The 21,597-nt window shown below is 30.9% G+C and overlaps 1 protein-coding gene and 2 long non-coding RNA genes across 15 annotated transcripts; 2 read left to right on the forward strand and 1 right to left on the reverse strand.

The window, feature by feature from the left end:
- Window positions 1-3,478: 3,478 nt before the first annotated feature.
- On the forward strand, window positions 3,479-9,229 carry LOC146933704 (uncharacterized). 13 transcript variants are annotated; one of them, XR_015007541.1, is made up of 17 exons: window positions 3,479-3,682; window positions 3,811-3,865; window positions 4,070-4,125; window positions 4,230-4,260; window positions 4,342-4,429; window positions 4,512-4,657; window positions 4,790-4,874; window positions 5,016-5,138; window positions 5,568-5,648; window positions 5,867-6,015; window positions 6,334-6,526; window positions 6,804-6,871; window positions 6,970-7,037; window positions 7,249-7,765; window positions 7,891-7,952; window positions 8,279-8,402; window positions 8,944-9,229. It is a non-coding gene; the product is annotated as an uncharacterized LOC146933704 (long non-coding RNA). The 13 variants fall into 13 exon arrangements; XR_015007542.1 differs by having other exon boundaries at window positions 8,282-8,402; XR_015007538.1 differs by having other exon boundaries at window positions 3,481-3,682; window positions 6,334-6,395; window positions 6,466-6,526; window positions 7,249-7,952.
- Window positions 3,862-5,972, forward strand: LOC146933705 (floral homeotic protein APETALA 2-like). Its single transcript, XM_085707851.1, has 6 exons — window positions 3,862-3,865; window positions 4,230-4,260; window positions 4,342-4,429; window positions 4,512-4,657; window positions 5,568-5,648; window positions 5,867-5,972. Exons 1-6 carry the CDS (start codon window positions 3,862-3,864, stop codon window positions 5,970-5,972), a joined length of 456 nt encoding a protein of 151 aa, XP_085563977.1.
- Window positions 9,230-17,248: 8,019 nt separating the features above from the next.
- Window positions 17,249-17,940, reverse strand: LOC146933706 (uncharacterized). The gene is made up of 2 exons (XR_015008435.1): window positions 17,666-17,940; window positions 17,249-17,588 (listed from the first exon to the last, which is right to left on the reverse strand). It is a non-coding gene; the product is annotated as an uncharacterized LOC146933706 (long non-coding RNA).
- Between the last annotated feature and the right edge of the window lie 3,657 nt (window positions 17,941-21,597).

Genomic DNA, 21,597 nt, shown 5'->3' on the forward strand with positions numbered 1-21,597 from the left:
CATACAATTATCCCAAATTCATAAGCAGAATTTCACAGAGAGCACATCACCAACAAAGCACTTCTTCCTACTACTGTTGTCCGCAGGTACAATTGTTCTCGACACCGCCACCGGCACCGCCACTGCCTCCACCTTTGAAGAAGAACTTCATCTAATAAACAAAATAAAACGATATAATAGTTAGTAACTGAAGAAGAGAGAAAGGAAGAGAGAAAGTGAGTGACAAACCATTAACCCATTGATGAGAATTTCAAGACCATCCTCTTGCAACCTACGCAACAAAAACTTGAGAAAACGTGATAGGATGGAACGGTGTTGAACTGGTTGTGGCTCATTAAAGTGAAGATGCATTGCGTGATGATGATGATGATGGTGATGATAGAGCACCTGAACATTGCCATTTTCATTGTTGTTGTTACCGTTTTCATTTTCTTCATTCATCATTTTTGCAACTTTGCTAGTGTGAAAGGGTTGTAGTGATGCTAGCGTATAAATAGAAGGGTTGGTATACCCTAACCCGGCCCAATAGACATCTCACTTTTCATATATAAGATAAGATTTAGAACTATGAATTAAATAACGTTCATTAATTTGCAAATTTAATATAATAATAAAGTGACTAGCGAAATAAATGTGTACTTTGAATTAAATAATATTAACTTATTATATTCAATTTTGTACTTTTAATTAATTTAAGTTTGTAAGCCTACATTTATTTTATTTTATATTTAAATGTATTATTATAAGTTAGAATTGACATATGATATCATATATAGTCAAATTCTATAAAAAGTCGTGTTATATATCGAAAGAGAGTTATTAGTTCTCTTGTCTGATTAAAAGTAGACCAAGATAGTTATTTAAATAGGTTCATACGAAATAAATTTTTAAATAGGCTAACAAGTCAAAGTGCGCTTTCAAAAGTCCGAGTTCAAACCTTAAAAATAAGCCTACGACGGGTCATAGACTAGACTTAGGCCTTACAAAATTTGATTGATCAGACTTAGATTTTATAAAGTTTAGCCCGACCTAATCTATTCTCGGGGGGCGGAGATACGTTCCAGTCAGGGGCGGCAAGTGCATCCCCCTTAAGTCTTGAAATGCATACCAACTATAATAAGACAAGCAGACTCGTCTTGAAGAATTACCGAGTAAGAATTACCAATTATTATTATTATTATTATTATTATTATTATTATTATTATTATTATTATTATTATTATTATTAAAAGAAGTAAAACAAAATAAGACATGAACAAAATAAAATGATTCGACCCCAAATATTTTGGACAAGAACTACGTGTTTTTTTATTTCCCTTTTGCATCCAGGGATAAGATAAGTAGGAGCAAGGTCTTCCCCTTATCAAACCAAATAACAATAATAGAAACTCTTTTATCTTCGTTATTTAGTATAAAGTACTTTTTTGTTTGTTTCTACTATATATTTTGTGTAAAATAAAGTATTGTAGAAATATCATCATAATTTATATACAATTAATTAATGGGTTATGCTAATAAAGTGTCAACTTGTTAAAGATTTTAAAAAATAAAACAATTGATAAATTTGATTGAGAAATGATTGTTTTTTAATATTTCAATGTTCTGAATACACAAATTTCAAGTTAATATGTCTACTTCGAGCTTCTTAACAAGTGTCCCTCCGCCACTTCTTGATTAGAAGGAAATCGTTTCTAGTGAAATTGTATGTTGCTAACACCTTTCCCATTCGTAACCGAGTAATGATTAAATAATCAATTTTAATAAATGACGAATTGAATTTACCTACACAAAAATATAAAATAATTGACTAATTACGGTAGATTAATTAAGGATGTAAAAATAAAAACCAAATAATTAAATTTAAATGGTTAATGAGCTCTATCAAAAATCAAATCCTTTGAGAGAACTCGAGTTCGACAACATTTTTTAATCTGGTTTTACTTACTTCATGGCGAAACTCTGAATTACTATGACACTTTCCTCTAAAAACGGAGGATTAACACAAAAAAACAAAAAATTAAAGAAAAAAAATAATAGGCTTAAAAACTAGAGATATTTATGATAAATAAAAAAAATCAAGATAATCTTTATATTTAAAAATTAAACTCAACTTAGTGATGGTAATTTTTAATGAAAAATAATGATAGACTAACTATCCTTTTTATAGTTCCTTAAAAAAACACTATCCTTTTTATAGTTTATGCGGGACTTTCATTTATGATGATGTTACTCTTCTAGAATAAACATGTAATTTAATGTACATTCTAGAATAAACATATCTTTCTATGAAGAAGTCAAATTGGTACTCGGAGAAATACTCACTTTTTTTTTACAGAAACAAACTTAATTCATTTCACTATTTAATAACATTTGTAATATAAGATGACATATAATCATGAACTTGGGAACTAACATAAAATAATGACGCCCTAGCTAAAAAGTGAACAACATTATTTACTTGTCTTCTAATGAAACTTATCTTAAAGTTTTGATGATTCATAAGTGAAGTTTTGCAAGTGCTCAGAATAGCGCCGAACATGGAATTGGTGTTACTAAATTATTATTATTATTTTTTTGAAAGATTGTTGTCCATTAATATTATTCTTAATTGCTATTATTATTATTATTATTATTATTATTATTATTATTATTATTATTATTATTATTATTATTATTATTATTATTAAAAGAAGCAAAACAAAATAAGACAAGAACAAAATAAAATGATTCGACCCCAAATATTTTGGACAAGAACTACGTGTTTTCTTATTTGCCTTTTGCATCTAGGGACAAGTAGGAGAAAAGTCCTCCCCTTATCAAACCAAATAATATTAATAAAAACTCTTTTATCTTCGTTATTTAATATAAAGTACTTTTTTGTTTGTTACTACTATATATATTTTGTGTAAAATAAAATATTGTAGAAATATTATCATAATTTATATACAATTAATTAATGGGTTATGCTAATAAAGTGTCAACTTGTTAAAGATTTTAAAAAATAAAACATTTGATTAATTCGATAGAGAAATGGTTGTTTTTTAATGTTTCAACGTCCTGAATACACAAATTTTAAGTTAATATGTCTACTTTGAGCTTCTTAACAAGTGTCCTTCCGCCACTTCTTAATCTTAATTAGAAGGCAATCGTTTCTAGTGAAATTGTATGTTGCTAACACCTTTCCCATTCGTAACCGAGTAATGAATTTAATTTATGGTTAAAAATCAATATTTTTATTGGATCTTTTCAAAAAACCGAGGGATAAGACACAAAAAATTATAAAGAAAAACATTAATAGACTTAAAAACTAAAGATCTTTATAAAAAGAGATAAATATAACTTAGTCATAATCTACTAAACTAGATAGGAAAATGCTTGTCCGTACGTTTGACAATTTTGCCCTTGGAGGGGTATTTTGGTAAATTGGTAAATGGCCATCTCCCTCATATATATATATATGTTGTGGTACAATTTCTTTCTTCCTTCTTCTTCAGTCCGGTTCTCTTCTCCTCACACGGTAAACAAAAAAACGGGTTCTCTTCTTCCTCACACCGCCACCTTGCCGTCTCCTCCGTCGACCTCGCCGTTGAACACACCAATCTCCACCGTTTTCTTCTTTCTCAGTGTGCGACGTCTTCTTCGTTTTGCTCCTTCTTCCATTTGTCTCTATCATCAATCAAAGGTTGGATTTTTAACTTTGATCTGCTTGCATGTCCCATTTTTTGGTGCGATTTTGTTCATCTAATTGATTGAGGCATTTTTTCTTTTTAATCGATTTAGATTTTTTGGTATGTCTTTGGTTGATTGCAGTTCTGAGATGATGACCTTGAATTTGAAAATACCATTTGGCATGGATCAGATATGGGTAAGTTTCAATTTGTGATGTTACTGGTTTTTTTTGTTCCTATCTTTCCAAGTTTTTATTTTTCAGTTCATTTTAGGAAATTATGATTGTATTTGCATAGATTTTTATGAGTTTGTAGTTATATTTGATCAGTCTGTGTGATTGCTTCTCTTCCTTTTGATTTTCTCTATTGCTGATTTGTTTGTGCTTTGTTTGATTTCTCAGCATCAGATGACACACAAAAGTCCTACAGATCATTAGGATCATCTCAGGGGTGGACGGTATAAATACTTGACTATTTTTTTCTTTGATTTTGGAACTAATTAGTATATTATATGATTTACTATTTTAGGCATTGTTTTAGTTTTGTATTTGATTTTTGTAGGTGGATTTAACACAGCTCATGTTGCTGCTAGGTATATCTTTGAACATATTTTCAATTTTTTTGTGTAATTAATTTTTTTATGGTTGAGTTGATTCCAAATTTTGAATATCAGAGCCTATGATCGAGCTGCGATTAAATTCAGGGGAGTTGGTGCTTACATAAATTTCAATTTGAATGATTATGATGATGATCTTAAACAGGTTAGAGAATTTTCAAGTATACTTGATGAATGTGAAACTAGATGGATTATATCATGTAATTTTTCGATATTTTGTTACTTAGACGAAGAATTTATCGAAAGATGAGTCTTTGCAAACACTTCGTCTACAAATCAATGTTTTCTCAAGAGGGAGTTCGAAGTACAGAGGAGTAACACTGCACAAATGTGGCAGTTGGGAAGCTCGAATGGGTCAATTCCTTGGTAAAAAGTGAGAACCTATTTTTAATTTAACTGAAGTTATTTAGGAGTAACTTACCAACAAAATTGTGCACGGTTTAGTTTATATTGGCTTTGTATAATTTTGCTTGATATTGAAACATCATGTATCTGGCTAATGTAGTGTAACATTTTAAATTGTGGCCGCGCCATGGTCCGTGATATAACAGAGAATTGCTGCATTACATGACGCAATCTACAAGATGATGGTTTGTTTTTGCCTCCTTTCTATTCATTTTCTTTCCTGGAGGATGATGGTTACCCTGTTCCAGCTCTGATACATTAACTTTTTCCTGATACAATAACTTTGTTCAATTTATTTAAATGGTTTGGTGGCTCTCTCTTTGTAGGCCAAAACATCAGGAAGTTGTTTAAGGATGGCTTCATTATCAGGAAGCCAACTAAGATTCACTCCCTATCCTGTGCTAGGCGCATGAAGGAGGCCAAGAGGAAGGGACGTCATTCTAGATATGGTACCTTGATAGTTTTAATGAATTGAAGGATATAGATTATGGCAAATCTCTGTTAGTTTGTAAGGTGGTGCTTGTCTGCTTGTGAAGTTATCGTCATTTAGACATTATAGAATAGAATTCATTCTATTTTGTTTGCAAGATTAGTTAATTAGTTGTGCTGAGTATTCTAGGATATGAAAGTTATATACATTCTGAAACCTATTCACCAACAGTAGAATTTTATGGCATTTATTTGAACCAAAATTTTAGAGCAACTTATTATCAACCCTATTTGAAGTGTATGGAGTGCAAGTTCAAAAACAAATAAACCTATCTGATACTTTATTTGGATGAGAGCAAGTTAGAATCATATGATTTCTTAATTTTGTTTTTGAACTGCATGGAGTGTGCAACTTTTGAATATGAAATGTTGTTATTTCTTATTTACAGATGTGTCGTGGTCGAGGACAGCGCTATAGGTCTAGCAGCCGCTAAAGTAGCTGGGATGAAGTGTATAGTAACAAAGAGCTGGTATATTTCTATTTACTGAATGGAAAGCAACTTTATGTTTTTTTATAGGCAGACAATAGTAAGTTATGTTAGTTTCCCGGATCAAATCCGAGATCTCTGACTTTAAACTCCTTCAATGTCCCTTAGCTCACCAACCGAGCTGCCTTCGTAGTGTGGGACTTCTAAACATGTAGTGACTTTTCATTTGACTTCTTCTTAATCTCAAATGCATTATGCAGGTATACGGCAGATGGAGATTTCTTAAATGCAGACGTTGTATTTGACTTCATTGGTGATCCTCCTGAGGAGAGGTTTGATCTGGCATTTTGTGGTAGCCTTCTTTAGAAGCAATATGTCAGCTAGCAAACTATGAAGTGATGAGGATTTTGTATGATTATTCAAGTCTCCTTCACTATTTCTATCAGTGCTAAATTCCTCATTTCTTTTCACTCTTACCCTATTAAGCCAATGATGAAAAGATCAATGTTTATATTGGTTGTGTATAGAAGCTTATTTCTTGATTGTTATAGAAATTTTGTTTGTGCGCTTTTAAAAAATGTTATCAGTCCTGTAATTTGCTCCACGAATGAGTTAGCTTCTCTGATATGAAATGTTGATGCTAATTAATGTTGTTGGATTATTTTGGGTTTGATTATTTTGTGATTTTCTGATTCTGATTCTGGGTTTGATTATTTTGTTTTTTTAGATGGACAATGAATTTGAGGATGGACAAGCAACTTCTGATATGATGGCAAGCAGTCAACAAAGGTTAATTTAACAGTTGCTTATTCTGGGTTTGATTATTCTTTGAATGTGATTTCAGTCCTTTATCTGGAAGGTGTTTACTATGAGAGAGAGAAATGGAAGGACAATAGAAAGTGGTTCAATTGATTCACATGGTGAGTTCTATTTCAAATTCATTGTAGTTTATCTAAATTAGAGGCATATAATTTTCTCACAATCTATACAGTTAGAATAATCTTTTTTATTGTAATAGGTGACAAGCATAGACAATGTTAATCTCCATTTATATGTTAAATAGTTGAATTTTATATAATTTCTAATCTGTCTCAAATTAATTTTCCATTTTATTATAATTCTTCCTGGATCTTCATTTATGGCAACAATCAGATCTTTAAAAGTCGTTTCTAAATGTTGACTTTTGTATTTTATCAGGTGTGACATCAAACACAGATGCCGCACAGCTTGCAGAAACATTTGTTGTTGCAAAATGCCCTACAAAGGTATATAATCGTTCGTTTTCGAACTTGTCATTTGTCCAATGATCGAAAATGGAATATCTTATTATCATAATCTTTGTAATTCTTTATTGCACTTGCAGTTCATATTGGCATGGCAGCAAAGTGCAAAATCAGGCTCTATTATTGGCATTGATTCTTCCCTTAAGAGGTAAGTTCTGAAACAACTCAGTCTTCTTAAATATCTCAATGACTTGATTAATTTTGCAGAAGCCTACTTACTGATGGATCATTGTTTCATAATTTGGACCAGTAACTTTCATAAGCTATCATATATTAATTTCCAAATTGGTTAATTTGGTTATAAATCACTTTGCTAACTCATAGTTCATCTATTTTCCTCTTTTCGTTCCTGCTTTCAGCTATGAGAGGGAGCGAAGATTACGAGTTACTATTGTTTATGGAATGGCTAGGTTGTGCAGCTAACTACGAGGATTATTCAGGGGATAAGAATTATCAGAGGACCCCATTTTTGTCTGTAGAAGCAATCTCAATAGCGACTATTAATAAAGAGAAAAAAAAGTAAGTTAATTAGTTCACTCATATTCGAGTATAAACCAGTTGGTTGGATGTATCAAGAGAGAGCATTGTGCAATATGGGAAGAGAAAAAGGTTTTGATTTGGATTTTGCAACTCAACTTGATCTTTCCCTTTCATTTTCGTATAAATATAGAGCATTGGAAAAATTTGAGGAGAAGCAAATAAAGGAATGAATTATGTAGTTAGATAAGTTTCTAGGATTTAAGCTTTCACCTGATTGTTTAGAGTTGAAGGCTTGGTTGTATATTGCATTAGATGATTATGATAGTGCTATAAGAGATATTAGAGCTTTGTTAACCATGGAGGCTAACTACATAACTTTACATGGGAGGATTAAAGGTAAGTGCTTGGTTCAAATTCTTAATAGTAGAATTCAGAAGAAGAATCAGGTTGACTGTTGGATGCAGTTATAACAACAATGGTATTCAGTTGATGATGTTGGTTCTTTGGCTATTATACATCAGATGCTAGAGAATGAGCCTGGAAAGAGCCTGCTAGAGTTTCGTCTGTCGCTACTACTCTTGAGGTAAGCATCTTCGGAACTAACTCAAAAGTATCACTTTTTCCTAATTTTTCAAATTTGACCTATATATGTAGCATTGATACTTCAGATTGAATGCGTGTTTAGTGTCTGACGTCGATATGATTCTCACACGTGGTTTATTCATATACTTATTTTCTTAAACTATTACAACTGTCTATGTGTGAGTATAATGTCTAGCGTCTGTCTCAATTATTCTTATATTTTGACTAGATGCAAACTCACGCGCTGCACGTGTTAGTAAATACAATTGGTTCAAATTTGATTTATTTACTAAACATGCTCTTATGTTGAACATATTAAACTGTCAGAAGGCTGCAAAGAGATACTTGCCTGATTCTACCGGCAAATACTGCAAGTCTATCACAAAATCAAAGAAGGGTTAGACACATCTACATTACTAAATCTATATTTCATCAAATACTCGAGAGCATGGTATGTAATCTTGGAAGACTTATTTTCAATTTTTCACCTTTGCTTAGTTTCAAGGCATGAAACAAGCACTTTGTGATAGTGCACAAATTTCTGTAGTACTGTTCTAGACCTTATTCATGTAAATAATATCAAATATGAGTTTTTATATATTGCCTTCATATGGTATCAAGAACATCCCATTCTTAGTTTAACAAAATCTAACTGGAGTTTCTTATGAACTTTGATATATTTCAAGACATGGAAATGCATAACAGAAACTGTGGCGCGAATCCTTATAATGGATGCATAAATCTAATTGCAAAGTAATACAGCTCTTTGCCTAAGGCCTTATAAGTAGAATTATGCAGCAGCACTGCATACAGCAGACAAAATATTTCACACACATGATACTCTTATAATCAGAATTGAAAATCCTTATATAGCATGAGCATATAGATCAGTAGTGGTGATATGTAGCATCTGAAATGCATATTATTATTTTGGTCCATAGTTCGATCATGTATCATTTTATCCGCGTTAATTTTTTCATCTTGTTTTGTAGATGATGGTAGGCCTAATATCTGCAACAGTTGGTTGTGTTTGAAAAAACCACGCATGTGTATTGGTGGATGATCTTTGAGCAACGTCAAAACAATCAGAATATGCACCTGTGTTTTTAATGTTGGTATCAGAGTTTCTGATATAGTTTTTGCATAAATGTTTGTTTACTGTTTCAGCAATAATGCCAACAGGATTGGCACAATCATTGTATTGTAAGTTGTAACTGAAATATATTGAACTAATGTTATGTTCAAAGGTATTTAGAAAAGGCTTTTGCCATTGATGTCCTCTATTGTTTAACTAACCTTATTTCACAATACTCACCAATGACTCCTTTCCATTGACTATACTTTGTTTTGAATGTCATATTTTTGTGGGATCAATGTGAGTACAGATTATTGCAATTCTCTTTTTATTTTTCTGTGATGTGAATTCCACATGTCTGATTCTTGTCTGGATAATTTATATTTTATTTGTCTTTAAGATTAATTGATAAATGGGTTTTTCTGTTAAAAAATTAATAATTGATAAATGGTTTTAAAAAATATTCAATGATCCTCTTCCTACATCCAATTTGTGACAGGGTGGAGTTTTAGTATTTGCCAACCAGGAAGTTTAAACTGTTGCTAAACTAAGAATGAGCACCAGCTCTTGACTGCATAAGTTTTCTTGGTGCAAGATAGATTGTGCACTACATTTTATATTGTTACTTCTCACCCTTGTGTTCCTTTGAGTCCATTTTCCTTCTACTTTTTTGCCTACATTCTAAAAATTTGGAAGCAATACAAACAATATCAATGATTTTAACCGTTAAAATCTTATCGTTTTGTTGATTCTAATATTTTTGAATTCATAGCAAACATTTTTTTTAAAGTTTGAATTGAATTTAGAGATTTTGTTACAATAATTATTATCCATTCTTTTACAATTCAAAAGGTTATCAGCTATAGTTCATAGACAAGACTTTTACTGATGTAATTTTTGGTTAGCAGTTTGTTCTTCTACAATTCTCACCAATGACTTTTGTTTTAAATGGCATGTCACTATAGGTTCAATGTGAGTACACATTATAGCAATTCTGTTTTTGTTATTAGCATTGATGTGAATTTCACATGTATAACCTTTGTATGAATAATTTTATTTTACTTTTCTTAAGAATAATTGATGCATGGATTTCAAATACATTCAATTATCTCCTCACTGCCCCGATCGAATTTTATAGACAAAATTACACATTTAGTCCCTTAACTTTATTTTAGGTAACACTTTCGTCCTTTATTTTTTTTTATCACGATTTAGTCCTTTATGTTATAAAATTACAATATCTTATCATTTTTTATGAGATTTTTTTCAAAGAAATTTTATTTTCTAGGCTTGGATGATGAGGATTTGCAATTGTCTATGAGTTTGATGAATTTTTTTTTGGAGTTTTTGATTTTTTTTCCATAAAAAAGGATTATGAAATTTTGAACGGATTATGTATGGATGTTTAAAAGTTGAGGTTTTTGGTAATTAAAAAAGTTTTTATTTGTACCAAAAAATAAATAAATTCAAAACTCCATGGGTACCCATGGATACCTGAATACCCACGAGTACCCGTATAATGGGTACCCATGAGGTTAGATTGACTCTGCATAGTGCAGGGGTGGTGGATCAAATCAAGTACACAGTTCACAATTATTCTACTAAATTAACTTTACGGTTATTGAGTTGTTGAAAACCACTACTTTTCCAATGCATGTTTAGCCTTCTCAATTGTTTTCTTTGCTGCAACTTGCTTTCTATCTCTCTCTACAATAAAGTCCTTGACGTTTTCATTTGTTACTCGTGATAAGCCGTTTTTAACATTTCATTTTCTAACCCGTGATGCAGGAGTACTCTAAATATTGTGTTATGGTTTATAATTATCTGTCATTTCGCAATCTATCCGTCCGATATAATATTTTGTCAAAAAAGTAGCTAACCCCCGTGCGAAGCACGGGTTTGTAACTAGTTTTTAATGAAAATTAATGATAGACTAGCTATCCTTTTTTTAGTTCCCCTAAAAAAACACTATCCTTTTTTATGGTAGTTTATGTTGGACATGTTAGTCTTCTAGAATAACATTACATGTAATTAAGTGTACATTCTTTTTACCGACTTCATTTATGATGGATTACGTGTTTGTGAATGAAAAATTTAATCCTATGTCTATGTGTTAGTTTCTACACATGATTTCATTCATACCCCTCAGATAAAAAAATCAATGTCTCGCACTTTCAAAATCAAAATATCATTTTTGGATTGCACATCTGAAAAAGCAAATAAAAACATAATTACATCAAAGATATAATGAACAATCTCCTATCTCCTATACATACATTTGAGAATCAAGTACAAGTGGCATGTCAAAATGAAATTCAGTTAATTGATTTGTTTTGCCAAATAATATATGGTCATAGTGTAGATATTAGAAAGATTTTTTCAACCTATTAACATTGTTTTATACAAATGAGTATATTTTAGGCACTGCCACTACAAGTGCATATATAAGTGGAGCGATGTTTGAGTCTTCACGAAAGATGCGTTTAAGTCCAGCCTCAGGGGAAATAATTGGTTCATCTACCAAACTGCTAATTAATTCAGTAACACCAAGAAATATTGGATTTTGTGATGTGGAGGGAAGCTCGCAGATTGGTGTTAATAAGGAGCAAGTTGATGATGTTCAAATGGATGCTTCAGGTATAACAAAGCTATGGGCTTATGACTATTAATTGTATTTCATTTTTGTTTTAATAACAATATTAATTAGTTTATAGATTTTTGTACGTTTATATTTATAGATACTGTTGCTGACCATTTACTAGAGGAACCACATCAATTTCTAACTACTCCACCAAGTGAAGTCAAGTATGATCACAAGGTTGATTCAGGTATATTTTTTTTTTTTTTTGGAATTTTACTCGAAGTTTGTAATCTACAATCTATAGCTGCCTTCTAGGTATATTCAGGTAGATTTTTATTTTAAATTTTATCATTGACGGTTTTTATAACAACTTTTGGTGTACGCATCTTTCCTGCAGCACCAAGTGAGGATGAAAATATGGTTGGGAAAGAAGTTGAAGTATTAAGTGAAAAAACCAATGTTCAGGAAGATACAAGTGAAACTAAGAAAGTTGAAGCTGAAAAAATAGATCAGATCAATAATCGTCAAGGACAAACCATGGAGAATGTGAATGATGAAGGTACAAAGGAACAAACAATTCTTGTGAAAAATTAAAATAGTACTTATTTTTATATAATTGTTATTATATTGTCAACATTATTATAGTTTTTAATAATCATCTTGCATTCGGGTATAATAGGAATGAGTTTATAATCTCTCTGTCCTTAATATTTCAGGCACTGCTATTTATGGTCATAGCGTACATATTAGCTAGATTTCTTAACGTTTTCACACTGTTCTATGCAAATGAGCTTATAATCTCTCTAATCTTGATATTTTATGCACTGCTTCTAAAAATGCAGATACTTGCAGTGTAAAGGTTGTTTCAGACGCACTTGCTAATGATAAATTTGATCTTCTTGAAGATGTTTCTGAAACTAACAACGGTAGCAATGAAGCTAGAAAGCAAGTTAGCATCTATGCCCCTCTTGGATCAAACGTAAAGAATGTTGATCTTTTACATGTTTCAGTGGAATCGAGTTCACCTTTTCAAAAATCTGATGATAATGTTATGCACGGTGGAGACTATGATCTCGGAAATTGTGGATTTGCAGTTGATGTCTTTTGCTCCCATGATAAATCCATTGCTTCTGAGGATACTGATGAGAAAACCATCGTGTCTATGGAAAATCATCCATATGAGACTCATACACCAATTGTTAAATTCTCAGATGATGATGATCTTCAACTGGCTGCTTCAGCAGAATTTGGTAAAAAGTTTGTGGAAGTAGAATTTGACCTTCTTGAAGATGTCTGTGAAACTGCAAAGTGTAAAGATAAAGCTTTAAATTCAAGTAGCATCAAAAGCCCTCAACGGTCAATCGTAAATGATTTTAATCTTCTACATGATTCTCTAGGGGATTTCAGTTCATATTTTGATGATGAATTTCAAAAGCCCGATGATAAAATTCTGCATTGTGGATCTGGAAAAAGTGAATCTGGAGTTGACGCCTTTTGTTTCCTTGATGAATCCATTGTTGCTAAGAATACTGATGGGAAGAACAATGAGTCTATGCAAAAAAATTCATATGCAGGTAAATTCATCAAGTGTTCAATATTCAGATGGTACACATGATCTATTTATGACAACTGGTGAATTGATTTCTGAAGGCAATTACAATTGGTCTGATAAAAACTTTTGGTTTTCTAATCTTTCTGCAAGTACAGCTTCGTAATCTCCCTAATACTTTATTTTGTTGTACATTTCTTCGACACATCTACTTGTTGTCTTGTACACCTTGATATAGGAAAGTGCTATAGTTGATTTTGTTGTAATTAGTTTATTAATTTATAATATCTCAAACCTTTATATTATAGGCTCTGCTGATGCCCGTGAAGTGAAGTCAGAGTCTAAGTTGAAATCACCACCTGAAGGAGATGACATTGGATCCGTTAACGTGGAGGAAAGCATGGAAATGAATGTCGATAAGGAGAAAAATGAAGAAAATCATGAATTGGATCCTGCAACACAAACTGAAGATGACAATATGGTGAAGGGAGAAGTTGAGGTACTGAGTGAAAAAACTAAGGTTCATGAATCTTCTAGTAGAACAAAAAAAGTTGAAGATGAAGCTGAAAAAATAGATCAGATCAATATCCATCGAGGATCTGTTATGGTGAATGTGAATTCCTTAAATGTTTCTCCAAAGGAATCCAGTGGCCGTTCAATTGAACAAGTTCAAAATTTGGATGATAATAATTGTGTTATGGATGAATCTGCCGCAATATGCCTTGATGCATCAACAGGTGTGGAAAATACCGATGTGGCTGTTCAAGACACTCTAGATGAGGTTCATTCATCTAGTTTTGAAGATTCAGATGGGACACCAGTTCAAGTTCTGCCTACTGATCCATCTAATGAAGTAGAGACGAGTGATCTCGATGTTCATGAATTGGTTACCACAGGTATATTTATTTGTTTTGCCAAATAATTAATGGTCATAATGTACATAATAGTTATATTTCTTAATCTTTTCAGACCGTTTTACACAAATGAATATATAATCTCTCTAACCTTGATATTTTATGCACTGCTTCTAAAAATGCAGATACAAGTAGAGTAAAGGTTGTGTTAGAAGAACTTGCAAACAATTCGATGCAGGAAGAAGTTGAGGATGTGAATGATAAATTTGATCTTCCTGAAGATGTTTATGAAATTGTAAACGGTTGCAAAGAAGCTATAAACCAAGGTTCCATCGAAAACACTCATGGATCGAATGTAAACAATGTTGATCTTTTACAATCTCTGGTGGAATTGCGTCCACCTTTGGTTGGAGGACAAGTTCAAAAATCTGACAACAATGTTATGCCTGATGGAGACTACGATCTTAGAAGTTGTGGATTTGCAGTTGATGTCTTTTGCTCCCATGATATTTCCATTGCTGCCAAGGATACTGATAACAAAACCATTGTGTCTATGGAAAATGATCCATATAAGCTTCTCGTGTTTCCATTTTATTATTATTTAATTAAGTTAATTTTTTGTTATAATATATATCTTTTAATGAAACAAACAGCACACTATGACTATGATTGTGATCCGATAACAAATAAACTCTATATTGAATTGTTGGTGCAGACATATTCTTCAACTTTTCAATATCAAGCACCTTTGAGATTTTAGGAGAAGCTAGTAAAAATCCTAGCTTGTTGTCTTTCCCCTCCAATTCCAATCAAACCTTCATCTCCTCTTTTTCTTCTTCAATGGTCATTTTCACTTTTCTCTTGAAACTCATTCCTTGCTTTCAGTCTCCTCACGATTTCTCTTTCTCCATAACTTCCTAACCTTTGGAGCCTCCCCCCTCTATATATATTGTTCGCTCATCATTCTTCTTCTTTTTTCCTTCTCTTCGTTCAGCTCTTTTTTTCCCTTTTCTAAGTATTTCCTTTCTTTTTTTTCTTTTTTTTTTATTTCCTCCTTTTCTCAATGAGGGTAAAGCATACTGAGACTATATATGTGGTGTATTTGGGGTGGGGGTGATGTCTTTTTACTGAAAAATCCCAAGTAAAATGTACCAATTCCACACAAATCGTATTCTTAAGTTTGGGTTACTTATCAAATAGGCTTTTGTCAAATACTACTCTAATTCCTAATTTAAGTCTCACTTGGATACCGATAATCACCTATGATTAATTCAGTTCCAACGTTCAACATGAATATCTAAACGTCGGCAAATGAGAAATATAACGATAGAATTATTTACACTAGTAATAAATAGATTATCATATCCTGGGTTGTTACATTCTCCCCTCTTTTAGGAATTTTGTCCACAAAATTTGGGTATCAACCTCTGATTTCTCTTATAGGCAATACTCCTAATCAACATACTCTCTCCACATCTAAAGGTTACTTCAGATTTTTTGATTGACTTTAATTATATCTATACATGAAACAAAATAAGAGTAAAAATGCTAGTTCAGTATTTCAGATGCATGACAATATATGGAGTATAACTTTCTTTAAATGCTTATACTTTGAGGGATTTGCTCTGAAATCAATGGAAATAATCATAAAGCTCGGTCACTAGAGCCTGGGAAAAATTGTAGTCATCATATGAATACTGAATTTCCACCAAAACTAGAGGTAAGATGAAAGGATAGCATTCAAGAAAGCATGTGTTCACATAGTCATACATCACATGAGCGTTTATGCCTTTGCTAATCATGAACATGTAACGGTTTTGTCTCACACAACATTGAACTTTAGGTCCGACAATTAATTTGTTGGACATTTAAGAAAACAAATCAGTGTATAGAAACATTGTAAGGAAGAAAAAGATAAATAAATAAAGTAATTCCAACAGTTGTATTGAGTAAAGTATGAATGCTCTATCACAAAGAGAGAAACAGTGAAGCCCTGTATACAGGCATAAGACTAAGACTAATAAACCAGTAAATTTATCTAATCTTTAAGAAAACCAACTCTGTTATATATAATAACAGAAGCTAATAACAAGGGTTAGACTTCATAACCATAACATTGTAATCCACACAATCATGTTTATATCAAATATAAGTAAGTATAGACCCTGTATGAATTTCAAAGTACATAATGAGCAAAACAATAATTGATGGTATAATATTATTTCAGGTTCTAAATGATCTGGAAAAAAGACAACATTCAAAGCAACTTTTAATTTTTGAATTATTTCCTAAACGACATAAATTTTCACACCAACACAGCAACATAATAATCCTTTACTAGATTTCAACTAACCCATCTAATTCAACATCTATAATTAAAGAATTTAGTATAATTATGCAACAAATAAAATTACTAGAGTAAAACTTTATATACAGTATTCTAGTCCAATTCAAGTGGTTCCCTAAATTGTTTCGTCCATTTCTAAAAATACAGTCCTCTTATTTTAACCGCAAATTCATCTCGTCAAGGTAAGAAAATGGAGAGTCTTAAAAAGTTAAAATCACAAAGATGAAACAAATGTAAACATCCAAGGATATTAAACAATGGTATTAGTAATGATCAATGATGTTGTGTAAAAATTCAAGCCTGTCCAAGGTCAAGTAGGATAACCTTAAGCATTTTTAGTTCTATATAGGACCAATTAGTTTCTAACATAATTCTGGAGTTTTGATTCACATCTCAATGTCATTAATTTCTAACATCATGTTTAATCATACAAAACTAGAATAGTCTCCACATATGCTTAATCCAACTGATTCTTAATGCTAATTATATCCTAATCCTAATAATCATAAAAACATGAGTGGAGACTATTTATGCAACTACACAAGGAAATCTACCTATCTTAAGTCTGCCAAAGATGCCAAAACTAAACAAAATAGCTTTAAAACCAAAACAGCCCAATACAAACTATAATTACTACAAAGCACCAAAGCTGCAGATCAGAAACACACAACTATGCATCTGGACATCAAACAGGACAACACCTAAACATAAAACTATCCTTGAAAACCAGGGGAGAATTATCCTAATCTCCCTTTAAACCACGACTCTTTAAACCAGCTCTATGCTAGAATTATCCTAATCTCCCTTTTAAGAACAAGTTCAAACAAATTACAAGCAATAATCTCTCTTCAACATAAAAAAACTTCCAAGTAGGATTATAGATCACACAAATTAACACAACTTATATAGCATATATAGAATTGAACATACACAAGACATATAAAGTACTTTTTAGTGGTAACATAAAAGATAATAAGTATGTATGAGTATGAGTATCACATCACTCATGTAACTCATCCTCTTAATGCAAGCAATATATAAATTGTCAATGCTAGAATAAAAGAGAAAATGCAAATAAAGCATACAATTATCTCAAATTCAAAAGCAGAATTTCACAGACAGCACATCACCAACAAAGCACTTCTTCCTACTACTGGTGTCCGCAGGTACAATTGTTCTCGACACCGCCACCGGCACCGCCACTGCCTCCACCTTTGAAGAAGAACTTCATCTAATAAACAAAATAAAACGATATAATAGTTAGTAACTGAAGAAGAGAGAAAGGAAGAGAGAAAGTGAGTGACAAACCATTAACCCATTGATGAGAATTTCAAGACCATCCTCTTGCAACCTACGCAACAAAAACTTGAGAAAACGTGATAGGATGGAACGGTGTTGAACTGGTTGTGGCTCATTAAAGTGAAGATGCATTGCGTGATGATGATGATGATGGTGATGATAGAGCACCTGAACATTGCCATTTTCATTGTTGTTGTTACCGTTTTCATTTTCTTCATTCATCATTTTTGCAACTTTGCTAGTGTGAAAGGGTTGTAGTGATGCTAGCGTATAAATAGAAGGGTTGGTATACCCTAACCCGGCCCAATAGACATCTCACTTTTCATATATAAGATAAGATTTAGAACTATGAATTAAATAACGTTCATTTATTTGCAAATTTAATATAATAATAATAATAATAAAGTGCCTAGCGAAATAAATGTGTACTTTGAATTAAATAATATTAACTTATTATATTCAATTTTGTACTTTTAATTGAATAATAAATTTGTTAACCTTTTAAATAATTTAAGTTTATAAGTCTACATTATTATTTTTTGTATATTTAAATGTATTATTATAAGTTAGAATTGACATATGATATCATATATAGTAAAATTCTATAAAAAAAAAGTCGTGTTATATATCAAAAGAGAGTTATTTGTTCTCTTGTCTTATTAAAAGTAGACCAAGATAGTTATTTAAATAGGTTCATACGAAATAAGTTTTTAAATAGGCTAACAAGTCAAAGTGCGCTTTCAAAAGTCCGAGTTTAAACCTTAAAAATAAGTCTACGACGAGTCATAGACCAGACTTAGGCCTTGCAAAATTTGATTGATCAGACTTAGATTTTATAAAGTTTAGCTCGACCTAATCTATTCTCGGGGGGCGGAGATACGTTCCAGTCAGGGGCGGCAAGCGCATCCCCCTTAAGTCTTGAAATGCATACCAACTATAATAAGACAAGCAGACTCGTCTTGAAGAATTACCAATTATTATTATTATTATTATTATTATTATTATTATTATTATTATTATTATTATTATTATTATTATTATTAAAAGAAGTAAAACAAAATAAGACATGAACAAAATAAAATGATTCGACCCCAAATATTTTGGACAAGAACTACGTGTTTTTTTATTTCCCTTTTGCATCCAGGGATAAGATAAGTAGGAGCAAGGTCTTCCCCTTATCAAACCAAATAACAATAATAGACACTCTTTTATCTTCGTTATTTAGTATAAAGTACTTCGTTATATACAATTAACTAATGGGTTATGCTAATAAAGTGTCAACATGTTAAAGGTTTTAAAAAATAAAACAGTTGATAAATTTGATATAGAAATGATTGTTTTTTAATATTTCAACGTGCTGAATACACAAAGTTCAAGTTAATATGTCTACTTCGAACTTCTTAACAAGTGTCCCTCCGCCATTTCTTGATTAGAAGGAAATCATTTCTAGTGAAATTGTATGTTGCTAACACCTTTCCCATTCGTAACCAAGTAATGATTAAATAATCAAGTTAACATTTCCCTTTTAATAAATGATGAATTGACTTTACCTACACACAAATATAAAATAATTGACTAATTACGGTAGATTAATTAAGGATGTAAAAATAAAAACCAAATAATTACATTTAAATGGTTAATGAGCTCTATCAAAAAGCAAATCGTTTGAGAGAACTCGTGTTCAACAATATTTTTTAATTTGGTTTTACTTACTTCATGGCGAAACTCTGAATTACTATGACACTTTCCTCTAAAAACGGAGGATTAACACACAAAAAAAAATTAAAGAAAAAAATAATAGACTTAAAAACTAGAGATATTTATGATAAATAAAAAAATCAAGATAATCTTTATATTTAAAAACGCAACTTAGTGATAGTAAGTTTTAATGAAAAATAATGATAGACTAACTATCCTTTTTATAGTTCCTTAAAAAAACACTATCCTTTTTATAGTTTATGGGGGACTTTCGTTTATGATGATGTTTCTCTTCTAGAATAAACATGTAATTTAATGTACATTCTAGAATAAACATATCTTTCAATGAAGAAGTCAGATTGGTACAGGGAGAAATACTCACTTTTTTTTTTTACAGAAATAAACTTAATTCATTTCATTATTAATAACATTTGTAATATAAGATGACATATAATCATGAACTTGGGAATTAGCATAAGATAATGTCGCCCTAGCTAACAAGTGAGCAACAATATTTGCTTGGCTCCTAATAAAACTTATCTTAAAGTTTTGATGATTCATAAGTGAAGTTTTGCAAGTGTTCAGAATAACACCGAACGTGGAATCGGTGTTACTCACTTAATATTATTACTTTTTTTTTCGGTACCTCACTTAATATTATTATTTTTTTGACAGATTGTTGTTCATTAATATTATTCTTAATTGCTATTATTATTATTATTATTATTATTATTATTATTATTATTATTGTTATTATTAATATTATTATTGTTATTAAAAGAAGTAAAACAAAATAAGACAAGAACAAAATAAAATGATTCGACCCCAAATATTTTGGACAAGAACTACGTGTTTTCTTATTTCCCTTTTGCATCTAGGGACAAGTAGGAGAAAGGTCTTCCCCTTATCAAACCAAATAATATTAATAAAAACTCTTTTATCTTCGTTATTTAATATAAAGTACTTTTTTGTTTGTTTCTACTATATATATTTTGTGTAAAATAAAATATTGTACAAATATCATCATAATTTATATACAATTAATTAATGGGTTATGCTAATAAAGTGTCAACTTGTTAAATATTTTAAAAAATAAAAGATTTGATAAATTCGATAGAGAAATGGTTGTTTTTTAATGTTTCAACGTCCTGAATACACAAATTTTAAGTTAATATGTCTACTTTGAGCTTCTTAACAAGTGTCCTTCCGCCACTTCTTAATTAGAAGGCAATCGTTTCTAGTGAAATTGTATGTTGCTAACACCTTTCCCATTCGTAACCGAGTAAATGAATTTAATTTATGGTTAAATATCAATATTTTTATTGGATCTTTTCAAAAAACCGAGGGATAAGACACAAAAAATAATAAAGAAAAACATTAATAGACTTAAAAACTAATGATCGTTATAAAAAGAGATAAATATAACTTAGTCATAATTTTTAATGAAAATTAATGATAGACTAGCTATCCTTTTTTTAGTTCCCTTCAAAAAACACTATCCTTTTTATGGTAGTTTATGTTTTTTTTTTTTGTTGACAAAATGGTAGTTTATGTTGGACATGTTACTATTCTAGAATAAACATTACATGTAAGTGTACATTCTTTTTACCGACTTCATTTATGATGGATTACGTGTTCTAATTAATACGAAGCCTTGTTTCGGTTAATTATTTATCCGTAAGATTACACAAAGAATGAATACTTTTTTAAAATAAGTATTTTTGCGTATTTTTCATTGTTCATTAGCCCTCTTGTGTTGTGTAATAATTGGATTTAGACTACTCTTTTACAAATCATACTTAATATGTCTCACAAGAGGTGGTTTTAGTCACTCTTTTTCTTCTTTTCTTTTCTTTTTTGGATTTGGTCTTTATATATACAAAATATATCAAATGGTTAAATAATCAACTCTATCAAAAGACGGACTGTTTAGATATGTTAAAATTTATTTACCTCTCAATCGAACTCTATATTATTAGACATCCCTTCCCCTAGAAATTGGAATGTTAACACACAAAAAAAAATTTGTTGTAATATTAATTTTTTTTCAAAAGTTCAAGTTTAGGCTTGTTAATTAGATGTTGGTCTGTTATTTTTTTTTGTTTTAAAGAAAGATGTTGGTCTGTTATTGTTTCATACAACGTCGATATTGGTTATCACTTCATTTTACTCCATACATCTAAATTTATTGGTATGAAATTTGAGTTCGAATTCACAACAAAAATAATCTTTAACAATTTGGT

The sequence above is a fragment of the Medicago sativa genome, chromosome 4 (assembly GCF_051527215.1).
Source record: "Medicago sativa cultivar Bolivia chromosome 4, Bolivia_mono, whole genome shotgun sequence".
NCBI classification, from domain to species: Eukaryota; Viridiplantae; Streptophyta; class Magnoliopsida; order Fabales; family Fabaceae; genus Medicago; species Medicago sativa.

Bases quoted from the DNA above. Each gene is read 5' to 3' on its own strand.
- LOC146933705 (XM_085707851.1), top strand. The intron at 4,261-4,341 runs GTATATCTTTGA...TTTGAATATCAG, and splicing joins ACAGCTCATGTTGCTGCTAG to AGCCTATGATCGAGCTGCGA. The intron at 4,430-4,511 runs GTTAGAGAATTT...TTTGTTACTTAG, and splicing joins ATGATGATGATCTTAAACAG to ACGAAGAATTTATCGAAAGA.